The following is a 23,208-nucleotide window of genomic DNA, read 5'->3' as shown; positions in this document are numbered from 1 at the left end:
TTCTACTATATTCTTTTTGTCATGTCCTAAAGACAAATCTAACGCAAACGAGCACAAATCTAGCACACAGTCGTGAGTTACTGAGCACAAATCTAGCACACACTTATCAAACCTGAGGGAGGCAGTTATGTGAAATCACTCCCATTATAGAGGGTCCCCTTCCCTTTTGAGCAGGGGGGCCTGTGCTGCATATTGCCTCTCTGCACCTTTGCCAGTGATGTTTTATCCCTGCCTAGCAGTGACAGAGGCCTGGAGGCCGACCATCTCTCAATGAGCTTAATGGGAGCCACAAGCCCCCAGATCAGTGAGCCTGGAGCGGCCTGCCGGGGGATGAGGTAAGAGCTGAGGGGCCGGGGGAAACATAATCAGCACCTCGACCCCCCCCCCCCCCCCCCCCCATACACACACACGCACACACACACACACACCTCCACCTCCCAGGAGTTTGCCCTGAACCACCAAACACCCTCTCAACAGAGATCTCTCGTTCTCTGCCTCTCACTTGTTCTCTTTCTCTGTTCACCACTCTCATTCTTTCCTTGGCTGAATTGTTCTCTGTATCCCTGGCCCTGCTTTTCATTACTATAATTAGACGCACATCCGATCTGTCTGATTAGAGGCTGTGATGATAAAATGCATTGCACCACCACCAGAGACAGTGAGAGAGGAAGTGGGATGAGTGTGCAAATGAGGATTAATGGAAAAGAAACAGGGAAACGCCGTAAGAGTGAGTGTGAGTTGTACGTTGCTTTTTTTCTGTTGAACAGATGTAAACATCTGGTTATGTTTAAATCGAGACCCAAACGCCGAGTCCAAGGCTCCATTAATAGACTCGGCTGTGCCAAGTAAAGCCAAGCGAGGCCAAACGTGGTCTCCAACGCAGAGATGTGGACATACATTCAGCCTCAGCACCCTAGTAACGTTCTGCTTTTAGTCTGGCCAGAGACTTAGAAAATCCAGAGCCACTGGTGGGAACGTCTGCCAAAATCAGTATATCAATGCCTCTGTGGTCCAACCATTCAAATCAAATAAGCACAGCTTTTCCACTTAATCACGTATTTCCCATTACAAGTCTGGTACGAAAACAATGCTGGGTTTTTACATTTGAGTTAACAGAGAGCGAGAAGAAAGCGAGACAACAAATGAGATGGAGAAAGCAAGAGACGAGAAAAACAGCTTCTGTGCACCACTTCTAACACAGAGTGTCTAAACGACTCGTTGATTTGAGAAGGGAGCAACTGTCTTTCTCTACTCGCTGATTTCCCACAATCCCATTTACAGGAAGCCCTGAGTTTACAAACAGTCCCGACACGGAGTGTGGAACTATTGATCTAGACAGTAAACCGACCAGAAAATTGCATTTGAGGCCAACTTTTAAAAGGCACGGAGTAGCTGTATTTTCCTTACAATCCAAACAGTTCCTAGAATCTGCGATGAATCAGAACTCCTTCATGTGCTCAATAACAGACTGTTCATGTCAGGTCCGTGTAGATTTATCTGTGTTCGGCTATCAAGGTGGCTCTAGTAACCTTGCTTCTCTAGTCCACTGGTTTCTCACCAGCACGCCATGTGAGCTAACACCTCATTCTGGAGCCTGAGCTATGAAGTCTCGCCAAGAGGGCTTGTTTGCGACTAATTAGAAAGCGAATTAGACCGTAAAGGAGAGGGTGTTAGCTGGCTATTAGGCGCTGACTGTAAGGGCTTTCTGGAAAGGGTCGTCTCATTCGTAAACTCTTGGCCTCATATGAAGGGGGGAGGTGGGCGGGGAGGGAAGCAGAGGGCTAGGGGCCACGCGGTCTATGCGTTTATTATGACAGTTCTGTGTGATGGGGAATGGGGCCCTGGTAAACAGCACAGGGATCGCTGGCCACTACAGGCAAATCACCAGCTTGTATTAACCGGAATCAATAAACTGCAACTGGGAAGTCCATTAGGAGAAGCAATGGCTCAAGAAAAGAGGCCAGGTCAGTATTATCTTAAAGTGGCATTATGTAGGAATTGCTAATCGCTAACGAGATGCTATATTAAACGTCATTGTAGCGCCCCAATTTTTTTTAAGCTGTTATTTTAAGGTAAAACTGCTAATCCTAACCCTAACCCTGAAGTACAATTCCTACATAATGCCACTTTAACACGCACTACCTAAACAAACAAATCACAAGTTATCTGCAGGTCTTTCAGAAATTCTCAATATGATGATGTTCATGCAAACTCTCTTTAAAAAAATCATCATACATTTCTTTCTTTTACCACTGGACATCAACAATGCATTTCAAATCTTGACACAAGCTACACGACAACATGAGGATGAGGACATTTGAGGGAGGAAGGAGAGAGAGGCTTAAATGCAGACAGGCTGTGTGGAGTGGGGGAGACCTGAGGGAGGAGTGTGGACTGAGCTCAAGTAGGTGGTCACAGGGCAGGATGTGAAAGGTCCCAGTCACATTCCCTCAACTTCAGGGTATTTATATCAATTGAGGCAATTAACAAAGGAGGAAATATGTCATGACTTCATGCCTCATGTGTATAGTTGTGTGTGTGTGTGTGTGTGTGTGTGTGTGTGTGTGTGTGTGTGTGTGTGTGTGTGTGTGTGTGTGCGTACCTGCGTGTGTGTGTGTGTCTGTTGTGTGTGTGCGTTTGCTAGGAACACACAAATGCTAGGAACTTATGACAAAACCGAACCCAAATCTGACTCTGAAGCAGTATTTCTCTTCTCTCCCCCTCTCCCTCCTCGCTGCAGCTCAGGGCAAACTTGTCCTCAGCGTCTAGCTGTCCGCCCACCCCTTCAGTCCTGGCATGGTGCACCAGGCTAAGGGGCTCTTGAGTCCATCAACAGTGGCACCCCACACTGACCAGGGCCTGCTCGGACTGACGGCGGGGCGGGGGGTGGGTGGCGGAAGGGTACATGTTGCAGTCAGTTCCCAGAAATACCAGACCCTCAGAGAAAACTGGAGGAGCTGACTGCCAGGCTGGCCTCTCTGTGTGTGGTGCCCAATGCACGCAAGCACTGGGACTGGGAGAGGAGTCAAACTCAGATACGCAGGAACATACGGATGAATACACTTATGTGTACCTACGCAATATCAACCTCATGCACAAAAGATGTTTTGTAAGAAACAAAATACTCCTTCTCTCACACACACAAACACAACGTCACACACACGCACACACACACATGTATAGCCTACATTTACAGTAAATATATAATGCGCACCCGCACACACACACACACACACACACACACAGGCACCCAAATAAGAAGATAAATACACACAGTCCCTTCATTTCCTCATTATCCCCTATACATTTTCACAGGGATGGCTCTGCGTCTAAATTATATCTCATTTGCACACACATAATAACCCGCCTATGTCCACATCACTGAGGTTAATAGGCGCTTATAAATGCAGCGCTTTTAACTTCACTCCATTTAACTCCCATACTCCTGCCCCATGGGCCTCATTCCACGCCTCTCAACCCCCATATGATCACACACACACACACACACTCTCACACACACACACTCTCTCTCTCTCTCTCTCTCTCTCTCTCTCTCTCTCTCTCTCTCTATTAGTTTTAAGGCTAAGCAGTCCCTGTGCTGCCCAGTATAGCAGTAAATCAAACGGTGGTCAGTCTGCTTTAGGTAATATTACCCAGTTATTAATTAGGGTTAGTGTTGTGCTTAAGAGGCTGAGTTCCAACTCCCAGTTCAATTCATGTCGTCACGTTCATAGTGGGCCCTCAGTGCCATCACCCACAAATACAACTGAATGAAGAGTTTCAATGAACATGGAAGTAAAACGGCAGGGAGGCGCATGATTACGTTTCCATGTTAATGGTTCAATCCATCACATGGGTTAGAAATGAAACGATGAGGTGTTCTGCTAAATGGCAGGCATGTAGTCTGAGGCTAAGCCATAAAGAGGCTGAGCCAACAACAACATGTTCATCACTTCCTCATATTGATGAAACGTTTCTTTTTCCCCTCTCTTCGTTCACCTCCAGATTCGGTTTTATTCAATCATCTCACTTGCTCTTCCAAGAGGAACTGAGAGTTAGCACAAGGGAAGGGCTCCCATTAAATCAGTCCGGTTATAAGAAATGGAAGATTGTTCCCCTCGGCTCTGTGGACATGGTCCAGAAGAGAAGGAGAGATGCTATCAGCTGTCAGTCAAAGCCTAGAGCGGTTGTCTGCCCGATTGCACTCAACATGAGGCCAAGCCATCATTCATCTGGCCACAGTAATCATTCCTCATTTGAAAAAAACGGTCACTTTTAAGTGATCTGCGCTAACTGTTTTGCACATGTTACGCATGTCAGCCAAACTGCATGAAGTAAAGGCAACAAATATTAAATTCCACAATTAAACTCATGTAGCAAACGTAAGCAAATCAAACATTTACACACTAACAGAGCATTTGAGGGTGACTGCAATGGGCATAGTTACAGTAATAACAGCTTTGACACCATTATGGAACACACCACAACTAGTGCTCACATCTGAAGACATGTATTATTTCAGCTGACTAAAACACCATCCATAATGCAATATCTCACCTGTCAGTAACCTGTGAGTGATTGATGGCAAGCCTATTTTACGATGCCTACTGGCCATGTTGAGGGAAAGTAACTAGACAACTATGTGTTGTATGAGCTGTGGTTTTCCTTTCCTTTTAAGTGGATGAAGGAATGTGCTTTGTTGCGTCATCTCTCTCTCTCTCCCTCTCCTCTTTTATAAATACTCTTTGTTACACTAAATTACTGGCGAAGAAGGGATTATTTCCCCCCTTGTCCATTTGAAAGGGTTGCCGTCAGATCATAATCATTTTCTCCAGTTAAAAAGCAAACAGGGTGCATGCAGCTGCTTGGGAAAAATGGGGATTCTGTGGGGCTGTGCTTCTTCCTGGGGGGCGGAAAGTGGTGTGATTTGCTTTTATGGTAGCGCATGTCCACATGTGTGTATGTGTATGTGTGTGTGTTTGTATGTGCATGTGTATATGTGCATGTGCATGTGCATGTGTATTTGTGTGTGTGTGTATGTGTGTGTGCATGTGCATGTGCATGTGCATGTGCATGTGCATGTGCACGTGTATGTGTGTGTGTATGCGTATGTGTAGGTGTGTGTATGTGTAAGTGTGTGTATGTGTAAGTGCCATGTCTATGTGTGCAAGCTGAGTATATCTATGTGTGTGTGTGTGTGTGTGTGTGTGTGTGTGTGTGTATGTGTACATGAAGTTCCTCCCAGCCCAAAAAGCAGTAACGGTCGGATGCAAAGCCAAAGCTATCTTAAACAAAGTAACCTGTTTTGTTTCTGGCCCTGTTTGGGGGTTTGATCTTGCTGCCCAGCTTGGCCCTGCTTTAGGCCCACAGAGCACAGGCAGGGAGGAAGAGAGGGGGGTGGAGGTCCTTCTCTATTTGACTCTTTGGCCCAGCGGTGTTTAACGCGCCATTCAGGTCCCCCAAAGCATTCTGGGAGCAGATTGAAGATGGAAAAAGGATTCTCGTAAATAAGAAGCCAGGCTCTGCAGAGCTTGGGCGTGCTTCAACATCTCAGAGGTTCACGTGTTTGTCCCTCTAACACTGACATGGCATTCAGCTTGACTGCACTGTCCTGCAGGTATGGCTTTACTAAATAACAGCGTAGATCACAAACACCTTTTGGTAACACTTTATTTAAATAGAGTATTCAGCATGAAGTACTTGGTAACCCGCCTATCTGACATCCAAGTGCATCCAAACAAACTGGACCTAGCCAACTGGACCTAGCCATAGCCCTCTGCAGAATATCAACATATAGCTTGTGGAAATAAAAATGGGGCATCAAAACAAATTTTGACTAGCCTCTAGCTATTTATCTTGATTCACCATTTAGCCTTGCAAATGCATTCAACATATTGGTCTGGTTCTCAGCCCACAGCCCACAGTGTTGGTGGGCACTCAGGCAATGTTTATGGAAGAGCCTGTGAGCTTAGGGACAGGAAAGACCAGATCTGGTCTGCACTAGCAGCTACTTAAGCTATGCCCATTATGAAAAATGGCTCAGTACAATGGGCACGTAATCTGCAATCTTGAGTACTCTATGTGTATCTCTCTCTCGTGTGCACGTTTGTGTGTGTGTGTGTGTGTGTGTGTGTGTGTGTGTGTGTGTGTGTGTGTGTGTGTGTATGTTTTTTTTGTTTTGTTTAAAGGATCTGACACCTCAATCCCCAGTGCTTGGCTCTCTGGCCTTCTCTGAGGAATGTGTTTGAGTGCAGCCACTGGAGCTGACACAAGCTGCTCTGGCCTCTGTGCAAACACTCCAAGGTCCTGCCAATCAACAGGACACCGACAAGCAGGCAGCCAGACAAAAACTACAGAAGAAGAGGAAGGGAGACAGAGCATAAAGGACATGGTGCCAGTGAAAAGAAACAGAGGGCCGAAAGAAGAAGAAAAATTAAAAGAACGAGAGCATCACGGCCCTCGGAACGGAGAGGAGCGGAGCGAAAGATGAGAGTGAGTGAGTGCGGAGGAGAGGGGAGGATGAGAGGAAGTCAGGCTGAAACACGAGTACAGTAAGTGGGTGTTAGCCTGGGAGGGGGGGCTCAAAAGAATGGATGGCTTGTTAGGGTTAAGAGAAAATTAGGGAGTGAAACAAAGAGAGAGGGAAACAGAGATGAAGGGAACAGAAGAGGAGGAGGAGGAGGAGGAGGAGGAGGAGGAGAATAGTGGCGCTGCTCGAAAACACACGTGCATTTATTCGGCCTGACGTCCAGAGAGGCCGCAGAGACGATCATTTTACGCTCTCCTGGTTTCCCTAACACAATGAAGCAATTCAGTTAATAAAACAAAACGTACTGGAACAAACAGCATGGCATGCCAGTACACAAACACATGGATGCGCATACACGCACACACACACAGAGGACAACCAACCAACAAACCACCAACCAACCAGACACACACACACACACACACACACACACACACACACACACACACACACACACACAAAGGCACAGTTTGAACAGGTTTTCCAAATAATACCACAGAGCAAGAGGTCATGTCAAAAACAATGTAAATACTGTTACACTGTTCCTGCACATCTACACACACACACACACACACACACACACACACACACACACACACACACACATTTAAATTATTTATTTGAATCCACCAATCATGTTCTGTACAGAAAGGATTCAAACATTTCTCAGAGGTTGAATACAGCTTAGTGACTCATGGGTACAAGAAACATCTCCTACTCCAAACAGCAAGACTACCTATAACAGCTGATACAGAGCAGAACTTTGCTAGTTGTTTAGATTGTCTCTTACTTAAGTCCTGCCAGTCGTAGCCCACTGGCCGAAAGCTTATGGACATGCCCCAGACTTCCAAATATCAATACTACCAGCTTACATGTATAGCCTAGGTCTCTCATCTAAGCAACAATGGGCTGGTATTTGGTCAACTTGTCAAGGAAGGCACACACACACACACACACACACACACACACACACACACACACACACACACACACAATTACATTTCTGCAATTTCAGTGCTGTGTGAAAAAGGTCACACATATCGCTTCCTCTCCCACCCACAGTGGTCTACAGTAAAGCCTGAGGGTTTGAATAGAGAGAAGACAGGAGACTCCCTCAGCACTCACCTCACTGGTCATGCCCACGGCTCCGTGGATCTTGGAGATGTGGCCCAGGAGGGCGCCCTGCCTCTGGCCGACCCCCTTCAGCCTGGACAGGAAGGCGGAGAGCGAGGCAGGGCTGGCCTGGGACACGTCCACCAGCACGCTCAGCACGGTGTCATTCAGAGCCGGGTCGCTCAGGTAGCTCATCAGACACGGCACCTGGGAACTCAGGGTCTACAAAGACCACAGGAAAGGAGGAGGAGGTGGGGGAGGAAATAAATAAAAGGTGTGGATGAATACAGAGTAGAGCCCGACTCCAGAGTTCCACATAGAGGTTAAGACCACACCAACCCCCAAACAAGACAGGTTACTTTGCTTAACACAGCTTTGGAGGTGCATTGGACCATGACTACTTTTTTGGGCTGAGAGGAACTGCATGCACACATACACACACACACACACACACACACACACACACACACACACAGACAACCACACGCGCACACACACACACAGACAATCGCACACACACACACACACACACACACACACACACACACACAGGAAGCGAGGAGAGATCACGCTCCTCACGTGAGGACCCGGAGGCGTCTGCCCCACTCACACACACACACACACACACACACACACACACACACACACACAATCGCACACACACACACGTGCTGATTGGCCTAAATGTGCTGCTGATGCTGCTGGTAGACGTGTGGTCCTCCTGTGTGCTGTTAGCAGCAGGACAGACAGGATATGGCTTACCCCTGGGACACAGGAGAGAAAACACAGGAGAGGAAAGAGAAGCAGGGCAGCTCCAGCTAACTGCCCCATCTCAGGAGAACAGGCCACAGCAGCCAGGAAATGAGGAAAGCTGCTGAACACAGAGGTCTGGACGTCACGTACATTTGGTTGCACCACTATGGTACATTTGCAAGTCAAACATACTGTGGAGTGCTGGTCGTCTGTTAAAACGTTCTTATTTATGCATTTAGAGAATGCTCAAGTCTGAGGTTGCTTAAAGCTTAAAGTCTAAAACCAGTCTAAGCATAGAACCACCACAGGAGCCAATGACACAAACAGTATTAAAAGAAGCTCAAGATTTGAGTAATTAACCAGATACAAGTTAGACAATTGTAGTTATAGAAGGCAGGAATCAAGTCCGTTGTGACTGCAGAAGAGATGACGGTGCAGTATTTCTTAGTGCTTGCCCTCCTGCAACCTCTTGCCCGTCCCCTGTCTGTTGTCTGCTGTGTCCTCGGTCCCCTCTCTCTCTCCCCTCCCCACCCTGTCCCCGCTGCTGGTGTGTGGGTGAGCATGACAGGGGCTGGCAGACTGAGCGAGCAGGGCACCATGAGCATGAGTGTGTGTGTGTGTGTGTGTGTGTGTGTGTGTGTGTGTGTGTGTGTGTGTGTGAGTGGGGCAGACGCCTCCGGGTCCTCACGTGAGGAGCGTGATCTCTCTCTCGCTCCGGGCCGCCAGACTGGACTCGACTCAATCCCTCCGGTTACTTCCAGCCCAGCGGGCTCACCCGGGCAGCACAGGGCAGCACTGGGGCAGGAGCAGGGGCAGGGGCAGGGGCAGAGCCAGGGGCAGAGTGGGTTGGAGGGGGCATCTCACCCAACAATGCCCGCTTTTCAGCCTGCTCTTCTGTTCTCCTGCCATTATTTACAGAATCAAGCATTTGGCTGTCTCAACTGGCGCTCCAACCTCCATCCCCTCTCTCTCTCTCTCTCTCTCTCTCCATTCTTCATTCTTTCTCTCTGGACATCCACAAATTGTGCAATTATTTCCCATCAGTAATTGTTGTAATTGTACTTGATGTACATGTTGTGCCAGTCAGTGCAGGAACTGACGGTGATTCACCAGAGCACTTTCTGACACGTCTTAAGTTAGGTATTTCATATAGGTGTCCCTGGTGTATCTGTCAAGCTCACTGCTTGTGTCGGATGACTGACGCTTGTGTTATTCCCTGGCAGAATTTCCCACATTCCCTGAAGCAGGGCCATTCCTTCCCAGATGCTGGAACGTTGTGATGACTAGGCGTTCTGAGAACATGCATATGTAAAGTATCTAATTTCCTGCGTGGAACGCTGGCTAAAAGTGTGCTCGGCTCAGGGGTTTTTTGATGACTAATGCCTGCTCTAAAAACAGTACATTCCCCCCCCAAGTGTGTTTTTCATGGCTCTGCTGTAGCATTCCCATCAAGCCATTCTGGCAAACATGGATCTGCTTCATGGCTCCCACCTTCTCAACTAACTCGCATCTCTTATGCACTCACTCGCTCTCTCACTCGCTCTCTCACTCACCTCACTCACTCACTCACTCGCTCAGTCACACATTCACTCACTCACACATACTCTCACTCACTCACTAACTCACTCACTCACTTTCTCAGTCACTCACTTACTTACACATTCACTCACTCACTCGCTCTCTCACTCACTCACTCACTCAGTCACTCTCACACATTCACTCGGTTAGTCTCAAACGAATAAACAAACTTGCACCCACTCATTTACTCATAAGTTATTCACCCATAAACTCACCCTCACTCACACTCACATTCACTCACTCACAAACTCACTCTCATTCAGTTCAACTCACTCTCTTACACACTGATGCACACACACATACTCGTTCACTAACCACAACTTGCTTTTGTCGATCTGTGCATTCCTTCTATGTCCTTCCTCCTCTCTTTCTCTCTCTCTCTCCCTCACTCTCTCACTCACCAGTGGGTGCTCCTCGGCCACCATCTGCAGCAGGCGGAGCAGGTGCTGGCGTCCGGCCGGGTCCAGCCGGGGCATCATGTTCAGCAGGTGGGCGATGTGCTGATGGATGGGCTTCGGCTGGAGCGGGTACACGGAGGGCAGCACGCGCAGCAGCATGTGGTTGCCTACAGGACACACACAACACACACACACTGCTCATTCAGTCACAGGCCAATACAACAACACTCTGAGTCAATCATGGTCATAATATGAGTACAAGTGAAACACAAAAGGCTATTACTGGTGCTGTACTTTGGTGTTGTATTGTACATGGCAGTGTATTGATCTGTATTTGATTTATACTGCTATTGTCCTGTAGTGTTGCGTAGCGTGACACACTGCCCTCGATGCGCAAGAGAGCTGTCTCATCTAACATATTACCCAACAGGCGATTTGGATTCATGCGTAAGAAGAAAAAGCCCAGCGTTGCCGGAGGCTCACAGCTCATTTCAATCAATGACGGATCTGTCTTAAAACAAAGCCATTACGCGTGACAGCTCTCGAGCAGCAACCAACTGTTGCTCAACTCCGCGACCGCGGAAATACATGGATGGGATTTCAAAAGAGTGATCTTGTCAAAAAGCTGCAGGAAGAGAGTGACTCATTATTTTTAAGAAAAAGTTTTTTAAAAGAGCCAATTTTTCACTAATCAAAGAGTCCTGCTGAGGCATTGCTTGTTGCTCTGTTGTAGTTGTTTTTGTTGTTTTTCATTATGCTTTGTTTGAGTTATATATTTATATTTATTTGGGTTCAGAATGCTAAGCCACCTCTTCATCTGCGGCACATATGACTGCTCAGTTACTAGGAATGAACAAGGAGAGAAAGAAAGAGTGAAAGAGAGAGAGAGACAAAGAGAAAGAAAGAGAGGAGAGCGAGTGTATCCCTTCAAAATTTGGCAATGCCACGCCATAAAAAAAGAGAAGAAAATAAAAAATCCCCCCAGTGTCTGTCAAAAGCCGAGCTCTTCATCTGGAAACAATCCCTGGCTTCCTATAGGTGACTCTCATCATACCCGAGGAGGGCTATTTGCGGCGGGGACGCGGCGGGTCGGGGTTAGGGGTGCTGACGGTGGGTGGAGGGGGCCAGAGCTGGGGTTGTGGTGCAGCGTGAAGAAATAATAAACATGTGTGTGAGCAGGAAGTTTAGGGAGTTCTGCCAGCTGTGCTCTCTCAGAAGGGTAGAGCGTCCCTGGACCAGGCTGGAGGTGAGGTGCTGGTGGTGGTGGTGTTTTTTGGGGGTGGGGGGGCTGGGATACTCCTCGCTCTCCCACCAATCAGCTGGCCTCTCCATCCGGGCCAGACGGCACGGCTCCTCATTAAGAGAGAGTGAGTGAGTGAGAGTGATGCCCCGGGGTGTTTGGGAGCTGGGACTGCTCATGTCTTCTGCTCCCACTAGGCTCCTGTAAAGGTCGTGCCAAAGCACATTTCACACACCTGTTAGCTACAAGACATGTCAATAAAAGCTAGTAATGGGCCCTTTTTACGGGAAAGAACAGAGTCGCAGGGTTTTACAGGAAAGCTACTGAGAAGTAATCCCTTAGAAATATAAACAGGTTTTAGCTTACTTATACTGGTGCAACTCCGCAAGATCAAAGGGCCAGCGCTTGCAGCGGTTCCACGCACACAGTCTGGGACCACAACGGTGAGACAGACGTGAATGGACCCACATCTATAAGCCTGGTTGAAAATTCCCCTCTTCCTCTCTCCCACTGGCGAGCCGTCTATGGCTGTGGATTCGCAGACTGCCACTGGCAGCCATGGGGCCTGGGACCTCCCAGAGTCTCCCAGAGATATACAGACGCACAGGGCAGCCTGGTGTGCTGCCAACCACGGAGCTCAGCGGATGGGACGAGAACAACTTAGCCACATAAACACCACAGCGGGTGAGAGGACGCCAGCTGCCCCAGGGTCGGCCTGTGCCACATTCCTCCGTCACCCGAGACACACGTCCGTGAGCTGACCTTCACACCTCGACGCTAGATGGCGTCCAGGATGGAAGACAAAACGGGAGCTGTGGGCGCAAAAAAAACGCAGGAGAGAGAAGAGGGCCGCCTCCAGACAGATAAGCCGGTTCCTTGAGTGTCTCCGGCGATAACATCAGGAGCAGCAGTAAAGCACAGCCACAGCTCGAATTCCACAGGTGACCCACTGACAGCGTGTTATTACGGGACCTTTGATGTCTGGTTATCTCTGCACTAACACGCACACGTACAGCCGGCAGTAGTTAATGTTTGCCTATCTGCTAAAAGCACTGATATCCACCAAGTAGAAGGTGAGAGTGCTTAAAATAGGAGCCGGTGAGGTCTTGGCCGATAGGTGATAGCAGACAGACGGAGGAGAGGAGATGGTGGGGGAGGAGTGACGTCAGGCCGGCGTCTCCCGGTGTTTGAACTCACTCCCCCGCCTCAGGTGCTCCTCGTCTGTCTGTAAACATGCTCAGGTTTACTCCTTTGGCCTCTCCTCTCTCCCTTGCCCTGCACTGTAAATCACAGAAGCCCCCATCACTACAAAAAAAAAAGCCCCTGCTTTGTGGTGTCACGTGGAGAACAGATTTATCATTTTACATAATGTTATACATATTTACTGTTACGCAATGAAGTTATGACTGCTTGGCGAGCTAAGGTCTGGCAAAATTACGAATGCATGCCTTTGTGAGGGAGGAGGGAGAACAGCGTCTTTTGTGTGGTGAGAGAAGTCACCTCTTGTTAATCCTCCTCTGCTTGAGGTGCGTGTGGGTGCGTGCCATTTCACTTTTCTAGCCACTCGGACATTCCAGGTTGGCAGATTTACAGTTTCTTCCGAGTGACCTTCTGTAGAGGTCCCCATAGGGGGACAAAAATGGCCTTTCACAATGTCATCTCCAAAGCATTTTTTCCAAGACCTTCATGCAGTTTACAAGACATAGCTGCATCACTTGGTCATAATACCACTTGTTCAGGAAAAATGCCATGGAAAAGACAAATCAGTTCTTAGCTCAAATGTCACAACAACAACACTACAGCTTTGATGTCTTTAGACATGATAAGCAAGCCTTTGAGGAACCCATGTGCCTGACATAATTAACCACTGCGAAACACCAAACAAATATATACGATCCTAAATGCAGTTCAACTGTTACTAATCAATTGTACTTCCAAATGTTGTTAGTGACACCTACATTGGCACGGCAAATAAAGCCTGGAGACAACCACAACTCAACTGAAAATCCAAGATTAAAAAAAAGTTAATATCTGGCCACAAAATCTTCCTGATAAATGAGATGGCAAAACCTGGCAGAAACATGTCAATTTGCTCTGGTTCAAAAGAATAATTCCAGCACTTAAAATATGAATCCACGTGGAGTCCATGAGCCCTGTGACCGATTCATGTTCCCCACGTCATGTAATATCTCTGGACACTCCAGTGTCCTCTGCAGCCTCACCAAGTGAGCAAGGCCCAGAAATGAGACCTGCTGTCGGGCTGCGTTTCATTGTTTGCCATGTGTCAGAGGAGCTCAAGCACGTTATGGGGGACCGCATGGGGTCGGCAGTGTTCCTCTGATGACAGCGAGTTTCCATGACCAAACCCAGCCACGGCGGCCCACACTCTTGTAAACTATCAACAACACCGGGTTTACTTACTAATGGCAGTAGATTAGATTCTGCAGTATGTAGTCAATCAAAACAAACAGGCTGAGATATCATAGGCTACCGTTTTGAGATTAGTTTCCAGCTATTGTACCTTTTCTTCATATCTGCTCTATCATATTGTACTTCTGTTCATTCCTGTTATAATATTTAACTTTTTTACATCCAAAAATACTTCTATGTAGAAGGACAGAAGCATAAACTTCTCAGATGGGTGATGGTCTCTCTGAGCTCTGAGTTGGTGTGGTGTTACGGGCCTTCTTGAGGATTATTTAGGGTGGCTGTTTATTGGTTTTCTGGAAGACCATGAATCATGTGCTTCCTCTTGGCCCACAACACAGCTCAGGTGGCGGCCATAAGGACTTGGCATGAAACTAACCAGTCAGTCTGCCTGCACCACCACATACCGACAGACACACAAACACACACAACATGTCCCTCTATTAAATATACCAAAGACAATCTCCTCACAACTCTCAGCAGAGCCTGTAGCGCATCCACTACAACAATGAGAAGTCTGCATTTTGAGTGCTTGTTGTTTTAATGGGGGTGACGGGATGTCCAGACGTTTTGACTGTGTATGCTGAGGACCAGAGAGTTGAGGTCAGAGAGGACTGGCGGGAGGGAGTTGGGGTAAGTAAGTACTAGTGGCTCTACAACAGTTTAGTCTTTCAGTTTTACATCGCAAAGTATGATGAAATAACAGGAATGGCTGGATAAACACTTATTTCACAATTTCTAAAAGCCCCAAAGTAACAACACACAACATAAAATGTCAAAAACCCAAAAAATCATATATTTTTTTTTCATCCTCCACTACAACAAAGAAGAAAATCCAGCAAAAGTCCAAAATATTGCAAACTCTCTCTTTCTCGCTCTCTCACTCTCTCCATCTCTTTATTTCTGTCTCTCTCATGTTCTCCGCTTTCACTCACCCCCCCTCCCCCCCTCCACCCCCCACCCACCCTTTGCCCTGACTTGCAGGAGCAGCAGTTCTATTTGATTACACCACCCATGCTACCTCCAACGACGCATTACTCACCCTTTGCCTCCCCTTGCTCAGCGCGGCTGTTTATATAGACCACAGAGCCCTGCGCTGCCTCACTCACTCACTCACACACTCGCTTTTCTGCCGGGGCTCACACTCACTGCCAAGAGATAGCTCAGCATTTCACTCTGACAGAGGAGAGAGAGGGACAGAGAGAGTGATAGAAGAGAGAGAGAGTGTGTGTGATAAAGAGAGAAGGAGACAGAAAAAAAGGAGAGAAAGAAGAGAGAGAGAGAGAGCAAGAAAGAGAAGAAGAGAGAGAGAGAGACCACGGGGCTGCTCACACATGCTCCACTCCTGACCACGCACACACACACACAGACACACACACACACACACACACACACACACACACACACACATACACAAACACACACACCAGCATCCTCCTTCTCTGAGCGCGCGCACACACTCGGAGCCCATTGACTGGTCAAGCTCCCACGGAGGCACAAGACAGATACGGTCGGCATGCCGCTGTGGAGACTCCTCCAGGCAGTGGTTCTGCTGGGCTGGGCGACACTGGCCCGGGCTCAGGGCTACGAAGATGACATGGAGGACATCGAGCCCAGCTACGTTCACGCTTACTACAACGAGATCCCAGATGGAGAGATGCGAGAAGGTGAGTGAACTCACACTGGCTCCAGTGAACTAACACAGTGTAGTTTACAAGTGGTAAAAGGTTGCCTGTTTGTTTGGGAGAATCACCTGAAGGATGTTTTATGACTTGTCTGAAGTCACATATCTACTACATTCTTGTCAGTTATCCTGGTTGATTACGAGACTGAAAAGCACTATTGCATGTTTTAAAGTGACAAATATAGCATATGGTTAAATATGTACTTCAGGAGAGTACATGGGAACAAATAGGTATATATGTGGTATTACTGCATCCGCGACAACTGGATAATACTGAATGGCAGGTATTGAAAGGATTTCAAGGATTCAGTTAGTCAGTTTTTGTGTGTGTGTGTGTGTGAGTGTCTGTGTCTGTGTGTGTCTTTCTGCCTGACTGACTGTGTGTGTATTGGATGTGTTGGAGAGTGCACAAAAAAATAGAGGGATTTGTATTTGGACGAACAGTAAACTAAAATGAAGAGGAAACATCTCTTGCTTAGGGCTGAGGTTTTATGCGATTAAACATTATTAAACAGGAAACATGCAAGGACCTCAACAAGCAGTGGAAACAAGTGCCTGACACACACACACACACACACACACACACAAACACAAACACAAACACAAACACACACACACACACACACATACAAGCACACACTTGATGTGTACACACAACAACACCAGCGGCACAACAGAGAGGAGCCAAAAAAACCGTCCCAGTCAGTGCACCCAGTCCACAGGGACAGAGACCGAGGTAAAGATGAAGACAGAGCCAGTGGCAGACTGACTGACTGACTGACTGACTGACTGAAAGGCTTAAAAGAACAGAGGGCATTCCAGAACATGACAGAAATCCCTTAGCCGCCATATGTCATGTGTCATGCTTCGGCAGCTGCTGAGGGAAACAATCCATCTGATCCATCGTCATTTCTCACCTCAATTTCCACAGTTGATGAAATCCAGTGAATTTTAAACAAAAGATCACTTTTACAGTAAAATCCCTAATTCGGATATTTTGGAAGTACATATATACTACTAAGTCCTACTCCTCACTCTATTCTATTATTTTCTTTTCTATTCACAATAGAAACCAATCCATCGATCATAGCCATCTACCGCGTAACCAAAACATAGGTCTTCTACTGGTATTTGCACTCAGCATAAACAAGCGTCTAGGCTGATCTTCCCTCTGCTCTCTCCTTCCCTCAGCAATGCCCTCCTCAGCGCCCCCTACTGCTGCCCCGTCCGAGTGCACGTCCATCGAGCTCAGCAAGTGGGACAAGCTCTTCACCATGCTGGAGAACTCGCAGATGAAGGAGAACATGCTGCTGCAGTACTCCGACGACATCATGAAGGTTGAGCTGCAGGCGCTGCGCAGCGAGATGCTGCAGTTCGTGACGCGCTACGGCGGTTCGTGCGCCGGCGCGGTGGAGAGCGCGGGCCGGCGGACCGGCGCGCAGCTGGACCTGCGGCTGGAGCAGGGCATGGAGCTGCTGAGGGAGAGCGCCGGGCAGCAGCACGCGCAGCACGAGGCCGCCCTGCAGCAGCTGCTCGCCGCCAGCCGCAGCCAGACGGGACGGCTGGCCAAGCTGGAGAGCGCCTGCCTTAGCGGGAAGGCGGGTGGAGGGGCGGGCGCTGGGAGCGGCGGAGGGGGAGGAGCCAATGACGGCAAGGGCTTCCTGTCCAGGCACCTGATGCAGGCGACGGCGGCGGCAGCTGCGGCCGTGAGCACGAGCACTGAGGCCGGAGGTGTGGGGCACCTAGAGCAGACGCTGGAGAGGCTGACAGGCGAGGTGCGTGCCCTACGGGAGCAGATGGAGCGCCAACTACAGGCCACCCCGCAGAACGGCCTGCCAGCAGGTAAGAGTGCACCTCTTAACTCACAGCATTACAAGTGTGTTAACAGCTAACAGTTCACCACCTAGTGACAGGGAGTACAGTGGCATCTTGCAAAGTTGGCGTGTGGTTAGTGGGAAGACTGAAGATCTTTTTCTTGGTTGCGTGAGAGCAAAGGTAGCTAGGAGTGAATGCCTGTGAACTGGTCAAAATAGTCCTTCAAAAATGCTAATAGCACTACTGAAGGTGTGGCCTGCCTGCAAAACTTCAATGGCCCTCCTTAACATTGAGTACTACACATGAAAACTAGGTCTTTTGGCAAGGTCTGTAAATAAACTGGATTCTAGGCAGAATCAGATGGAGTCATTTAATCTGTGAGCTGCCCATGCTGACTGTGTTAGCGGCCCCTTTACAAAGCCGGGGCTTAAACGAAAAGCAGAGGTTGGGATAATCATTAGCAGTTAAGCAGGGTGACCACACCAAAAAAAAGGGGGAAAACAGAAACACATTGTGGCACTTTTCAGAGTAAACCTAAAAGAAATCGAAGGCAATGTTAGACAAATGTAATGAAAATGTTCTGGGCCAACCTTCTGGAGAAATGGAGTATCTGGGTTGCCATTAAAGAGAAGTACCTGTATCTTCCTCAGTCAGTGAGGAGCTTAAACCTTAAAGTAGCTTAGCGAGTCTTTTGAGAGTCAGTCTAGCTTTTCATCTCACTGCCTTAGCTCAGCACCCAAAAAAAAGAGTTCACTTCTCACTGCCTTACCTCAGCACCCTAAAAAGAGTTCACTTCTTACTGCCTTACCTCAGCACCCTAAAAAGAGTTAACTTCTTACTGCCTTACCTCAGCACCCTAAAATAAGTTCACTTCTTACTGCCTTACCTCAGCACCCTAAAAAGAGTTCACTTCTTACTGCCTTACCTCAGCACCCTAAACAGAGTTCACTTCTTACTGCCTTACCTCAGCACCCTAAAAAGAGTTTATCATTTGGCATCTAGCTGTTTCTACATGGGCCTCAATGTGTGGGTTCATGTGCAAATAGACATTTTCCTCCAAATTGTTTAAAGACACAGGGTTCTTTGCAAAGCCAACATATCCTTGTTCTGAGTTAATTAGCATTCAGCTTGACTATCTGCAGTCATATGAGACTCCGGATGACTTCTACCTCCAGGGAGAGAGACTATATTTTCACATAAGAAGTTAAATAAACATAGTGGAGGGTTAAAAAATTAGTGGATGGCCATGACTTCCCACCTTGAGGCTTTAGTCTCTCTCTCTCTCTCTCTCTCTCTCTCTCTCTCTCTCTCTCTTTCTCTCTCTCTCTCTCTCTCTCTCTCTCTCCTGAGAAGGAAGGGGTTGTATTGCACTGGGAATCGCCAAATGTGCAATGAGATCACTGTCAATTGGAATTCATACTAAAACAATTAAGCTCTCATTTGATGATCTGCAACTTCCATGAAGTTTATATTCATCTGTGAGGAAATGTTCACCTAAAGGGTTGATCCCACTTTGTCCCTGACAAATAAATGAGGTAATGAATGATACCGGGTCTTTAAAACGAGAAATGTAATCGTGCTCATTCCCCAGGATCCGACCCATACTCCCGCAACCCCCCACCCCTTCATCATCCGTCTCTCTTTAAACAGTAAACACACCCCAAGAAGGGGTCACCCTGGCCTGAATGAAGTATTTCACCATCAAAGTTTCTTTTTTTGTGATGTTCTGTAAAGCGGTGTTGTTCCGTGACTTATGGCACGAGTAGGACAGAAAAGAATGACATCAGAAGAATTACAGTTTCTCAATGCTGTGAGGGAGCCGTGGGTGACAAATGGTTGGCTAATAAGCACTGTGCTGAACTCAACTCAACATTAGTGTTTGATGACGTCCAACTGCCCTTCTTCTTTACTGTAATTATGTCACATAAGTGACTCTCTCTCTATTCCTGTCTTTCTTTCTCTCTCTCTCTCCCTCTTTCTGCCCCAGGCTGTGACAGTGCTGTTTTCATCCCCATGCATTCTGCCGAGACGTACGCACAGCTGGAACAGAAGAACGTCCAGATGAGCGCTCTGACCGTGTGCCTGTGGGCCCGGCCGACTCAGGCGCTCAACAAGACTGTGCTCTTCTCCTATGGCGGCGCCTGGAACCCCGTGGACGTGCAGCTGGTGCTGAGCGGCCGCGGCGCCCTCTTCACCGTGGGCGGCGAGGCTCACCTGGTGGAGGCGGCCGGCGTGGTGGAGGAGCGGCGCTGGACCCACCTGTGCGGCGCGTGGAGCTCCGAGCAGGGACTGGCCTCGCTGTGGGTGGACGGCCGGCAGGTGGCTAGTGCGCCAGGGGTGGCTGAGGGCAACACCATCCCGGGGAGCGGCGTCCTGCAGCTGGGCCAAGAGGGCGCGCGGCAGCGGCGAGGTGCCAGGCCCCTCGATAGCACCGCGCTGGCGATGACGGCGGCGGCCTTCACGGGGAAGATCACCGGCGTGAACGTTTGGGATCGCACGCTCAGCCAGGAGGAGATCTCCCACCAGGCCAAGCGCAGCGGGAGCACCTGCGGGAGCCTTGGGAACGTGGTGGCGTGGGGCGTCACTAAGATCGCCCTACGCGGGGAGGCCAAACTCATCTACTAACTGCTCATAGCTCCCTAACTCCTACTCCAATCAAACAGCACCCCCCCAGCCCACCCCTCCGACATTCAGTCAAAACAATACCACTCGTCCTCTACCAGACCAAATGTTTTCCATTTAGGCAATCTATGGAGCATTCATCCAGCCTTAGGAGATGAAACACTGATCAAACAACATTTACCAAAGACTGCATGGAAAGCGATGAGGTGAAGGTTGGGATAGAACAAAGAATCGTTTGTGTAGAGATCTCTCTTTTCTCTCTTTTTTTTTTTTTGGATGGTTTTGCTGAGGACCAGTTTACAAGATGCCATTGGAGGGACTTTTTCTGTCTGTCATGGTATCATTTTATTTTGTATCCTCTTTCATCTTTAAGAACACAAACTGTGTACTTTGAACTTTGTATTTATCAAAGCGTTGAAATTCTGACCTGAATATAGATTTCATTTAATCCTTTTGTGTGAATTGGCGTTGTTGAATAAAGCTGTTTTGGCCATTGACAACTCTATATAATCTCTATTTGAATTGTATCTTCTCAAAAACAAAGACACTGTTAATTTTTGATAATATAACATGGAGAATGTTTACAGTCTTTTTAAATAACAACTGTGTACTATATTGTAAATTGTTTTTGTTATGAATGAAAATGAATGTATATTGTACATATTTTTTTTTTTTGCATATCATTGAACGGATGAGCCTGAGGGGAACTTAATAAACGTAAAGTGTCTTTATGTTATTCTTCTATGTTGTCTACATTTCATGTATGTCCAAACCATGAGCTCACACACACACACACACACACACACACACACACACACAGAGTGACTGAGACATCACTGACTGGGGACTGGCTGGGGACATTAAGAATTTGCCTTATTCCTATCTCAACCTCACTGCTACATGTAGATAAAACTGATAAGCCACATCCTATGCAGGAGTTTAATACATTCCTCTATTTCTATGGGATAACATGGAAAAATGAATTAGAAAACTATTCTGACTTTCATTTATAACACAGACACACATCCCCCTGCTCTATATCATCTACACAGCCTGTCTAGTGGCTCTGTCTCAGGCTGGGCTGTCTAAAGGTGGCTACACAGCTGTCTCAATGGAGAGCTTTTGCAGACTTCTAGCATTAGCAGCCGGAGGGACAGAGGTGGTTGCATTCTTGAGGGGATGTGGGGAATAGTGAACAGGCCCTGTGGGGCTCTGGCAGCCCCAAGAAGACTCCATGCCTCCTTCCTTCCTTCCTGCTACCTCTACGTCTACCCCAGTGCCCGACACGTGCCGTTTCCACTCACACAAATCCCGTACCACTCATGTTCTCACCTCGTGCATTCCAACACCTAGAATAACTGCTGGCTCTACACACACACACACACACGTCACAGGCATTCATAAAATATGTTGCAAAAAAGTGGTAACGTCAGAAAAAGTATCCTTTTACTTAACAACAGCTCCAACTCACAGTAAAGGTGTGCCATCAGCTTTATGAGAAAAGTGAGAGGAGAACTTCAGGGAGACAAGGGGCGGAGCAGGTCCAGTGTTCACTGAGTTTAGAGCTCCATTAGGTTCACACCTGGTATGACAGAAATGCTAAATTAGGCTGGGCCCTCCACAAATAACAGCTAACTACCCTCTGGCCACATCTGTTTGAGGGTCAGCTAATTTTGCCAAAGCATTTACCTGTGCTGGTGCTACCAAGCAGTTTGTCTTCCTCTCCCATAAAACTCATTTCAAAAGCCTTCAAACCCATAATTGCTAACCACAGCGACCTCGACCGAACCCCATGACATCACCTCTTTTCCTGTTCAGGCAAGGAACTAGGATTGGAGGGGGGGGGGTGGCAGGGGGGGGCTGTAGGTTCTGCTTCCCTAAGGGGGAGGTGGTGGTAGTGATTAAATGTGTAGGGGGCTTGGGAAGAGGGAGTCGTCTGTGTGGTGTTAACGAGACAAAGAGAAGGAGAAACAAGGCCGACGTGAGCGCTATTGGAGAAATGGTCGAGAGATCATATGATGAGGAGAAGGCTTTCCATAGCCTCTTTCAGGGCCTTAATACAAGTCATATGGCCAATGAAGCCCTAAACAGGCCATACATTATATGAGAAGGTTTTTTCATTACTATTTCACCAGATACCACCCTCTGTTAACATTGCAGACCATCAATGGAATATTCCACAATCATTGGAGTGTAATCATTTAAATGTATCTAAAATTATCAGTTGTATTATCATTTCACCAGATGTACGTGTATTTTATTTGGGAGAATTTTCCACTGTAATTTACAGACACGGTAGTCTGCAACGTTCTGAGACTTTCTGAGAAAGTTGTACACTATCAAGACACTATCAAGACACACCTGGACCGCATAAGGGTTTATTCTGGAAAGGCTCAATCCAAAAATGTCCACAGATTCTCATTTGAGCCACTTCACTCCCTTCGTCCATCAACAGCAATAACAAAGCAGGGTGGAAATGCTGTCCAGCTAAAACAATGGGGCTCTTCTGTTTTACATCTCCAGTTGGAGAGGGTCCAGTCTTTGTACTTTAAGCCCCAAATACACCCCCCTCTCTCTTTCCCTTTCCCTTTCCCTCTCTCTCTCTCTCTCTCTCTCTCTCTCTCTCTCTCTCACTCAATGACAAGGAGAGGCCACGACACAGAGCAACACACGTTTTTTCAGCATGTATCTTCGACAGTGACTGAGGGGATTTTCGGCGAGCGTGCCAGTCAGCGTAGCTGGTGAAGCTCATGAAGCTACCAAAAGACAACTCAAACTGTCCCCGGATAAAGCCCCAATGATTGCATTTAAGCTGTTAGTTGTTCTACTGATGTCTTCACTGAAATGTTTCACAATAGCCGCACGCACACGGTTCACCAGTCCTCCCTCATTTTAAAGGGAAAAACACATTATTTATAAATCAGACCCCCAACTGGCATCAGAAGCAGCAGCGCATAAAATCCGCTCCGGTCTCTGCCAACCGTCTCTTGGCAGAAACCACGGCAGTGCTAATATTTTGAAAACGTCACCCGGACGTGTTGGCAGGGCG

General features: G+C 47.7%; 2 protein-coding genes across 2 annotated transcripts in view; one reads left to right on the top strand and one right to left on the bottom strand.

Moving 5' to 3' along the window:
- veph1 (ventricular zone expressed PH domain-containing 1) overlaps nucleotides 1-23,208 on the bottom strand; it is a 68,164-nt gene that overhangs the window by 30,071 nt on the left and 14,885 nt on the right. The window contains exons 5-6 of the mRNA XM_031573716.2: nucleotides 10,375-10,538; nucleotides 7,655-7,864 (exon numbers count right to left, since the gene is read on the bottom strand). Of these exons, the coding sequence (XP_031429576.1) occupies nucleotides 7,655-7,864; nucleotides 10,375-10,538 (374 nt within the window). The remainder of the gene's footprint in view (nucleotides 1-7,654; nucleotides 7,865-10,374; nucleotides 10,539-23,208) is intronic.
- Nucleotides 15,084-20,498, top strand: ptx3a (pentraxin 3, long a). The gene is made up of 3 exons (XM_031573717.2): nucleotides 15,084-15,705; nucleotides 16,914-17,564; nucleotides 19,525-20,498. Exons 1-3 carry the CDS (start codon nucleotides 15,555-15,557, stop codon nucleotides 20,160-20,162), a joined length of 1,440 nt encoding a protein of 479 aa, XP_031429577.1. The 5' UTR covers nucleotides 15,084-15,554; the 3' UTR covers nucleotides 20,163-20,498.

Source organism: Clupea harengus, chromosome 9 (genome assembly GCF_900700415.2).
Source record: "Clupea harengus chromosome 9, Ch_v2.0.2, whole genome shotgun sequence".
NCBI classification, from domain to species: Eukaryota; Metazoa; Chordata; class Actinopteri; order Clupeiformes; family Clupeidae; genus Clupea; species Clupea harengus.
The sequence above is the reverse complement of the archived record's forward strand: the minus strand, read 5'-3'. Positions and strand labels throughout refer to the sequence as shown.

What these genes read in the sequence shown, in the direction of transcription:
- ptx3a (XM_031573717.2), top strand. Translation starts at nt 15,555, where the DNA reads ATGCCGCTGTGGAGACTCCTCCAGGCAGTGGTTCTGCTGGGCTGGGCG. An exon ending in AGATGGAGAGATGCGAGAAG is followed by an intron (nt 15,706 to 16,913) that starts GTGAGTGAACTC and finishes TCCTTCCCTCAG; the next exon opens with CAATGCCCTCCTCAGCGCCC. An exon ending in GCAGAACGGCCTGCCAGCAG is followed by an intron (nt 17,565 to 19,524) that starts GTAAGAGTGCAC and finishes TTTCTGCCCCAG; the next exon opens with GCTGTGACAGTGCTGTTTTC.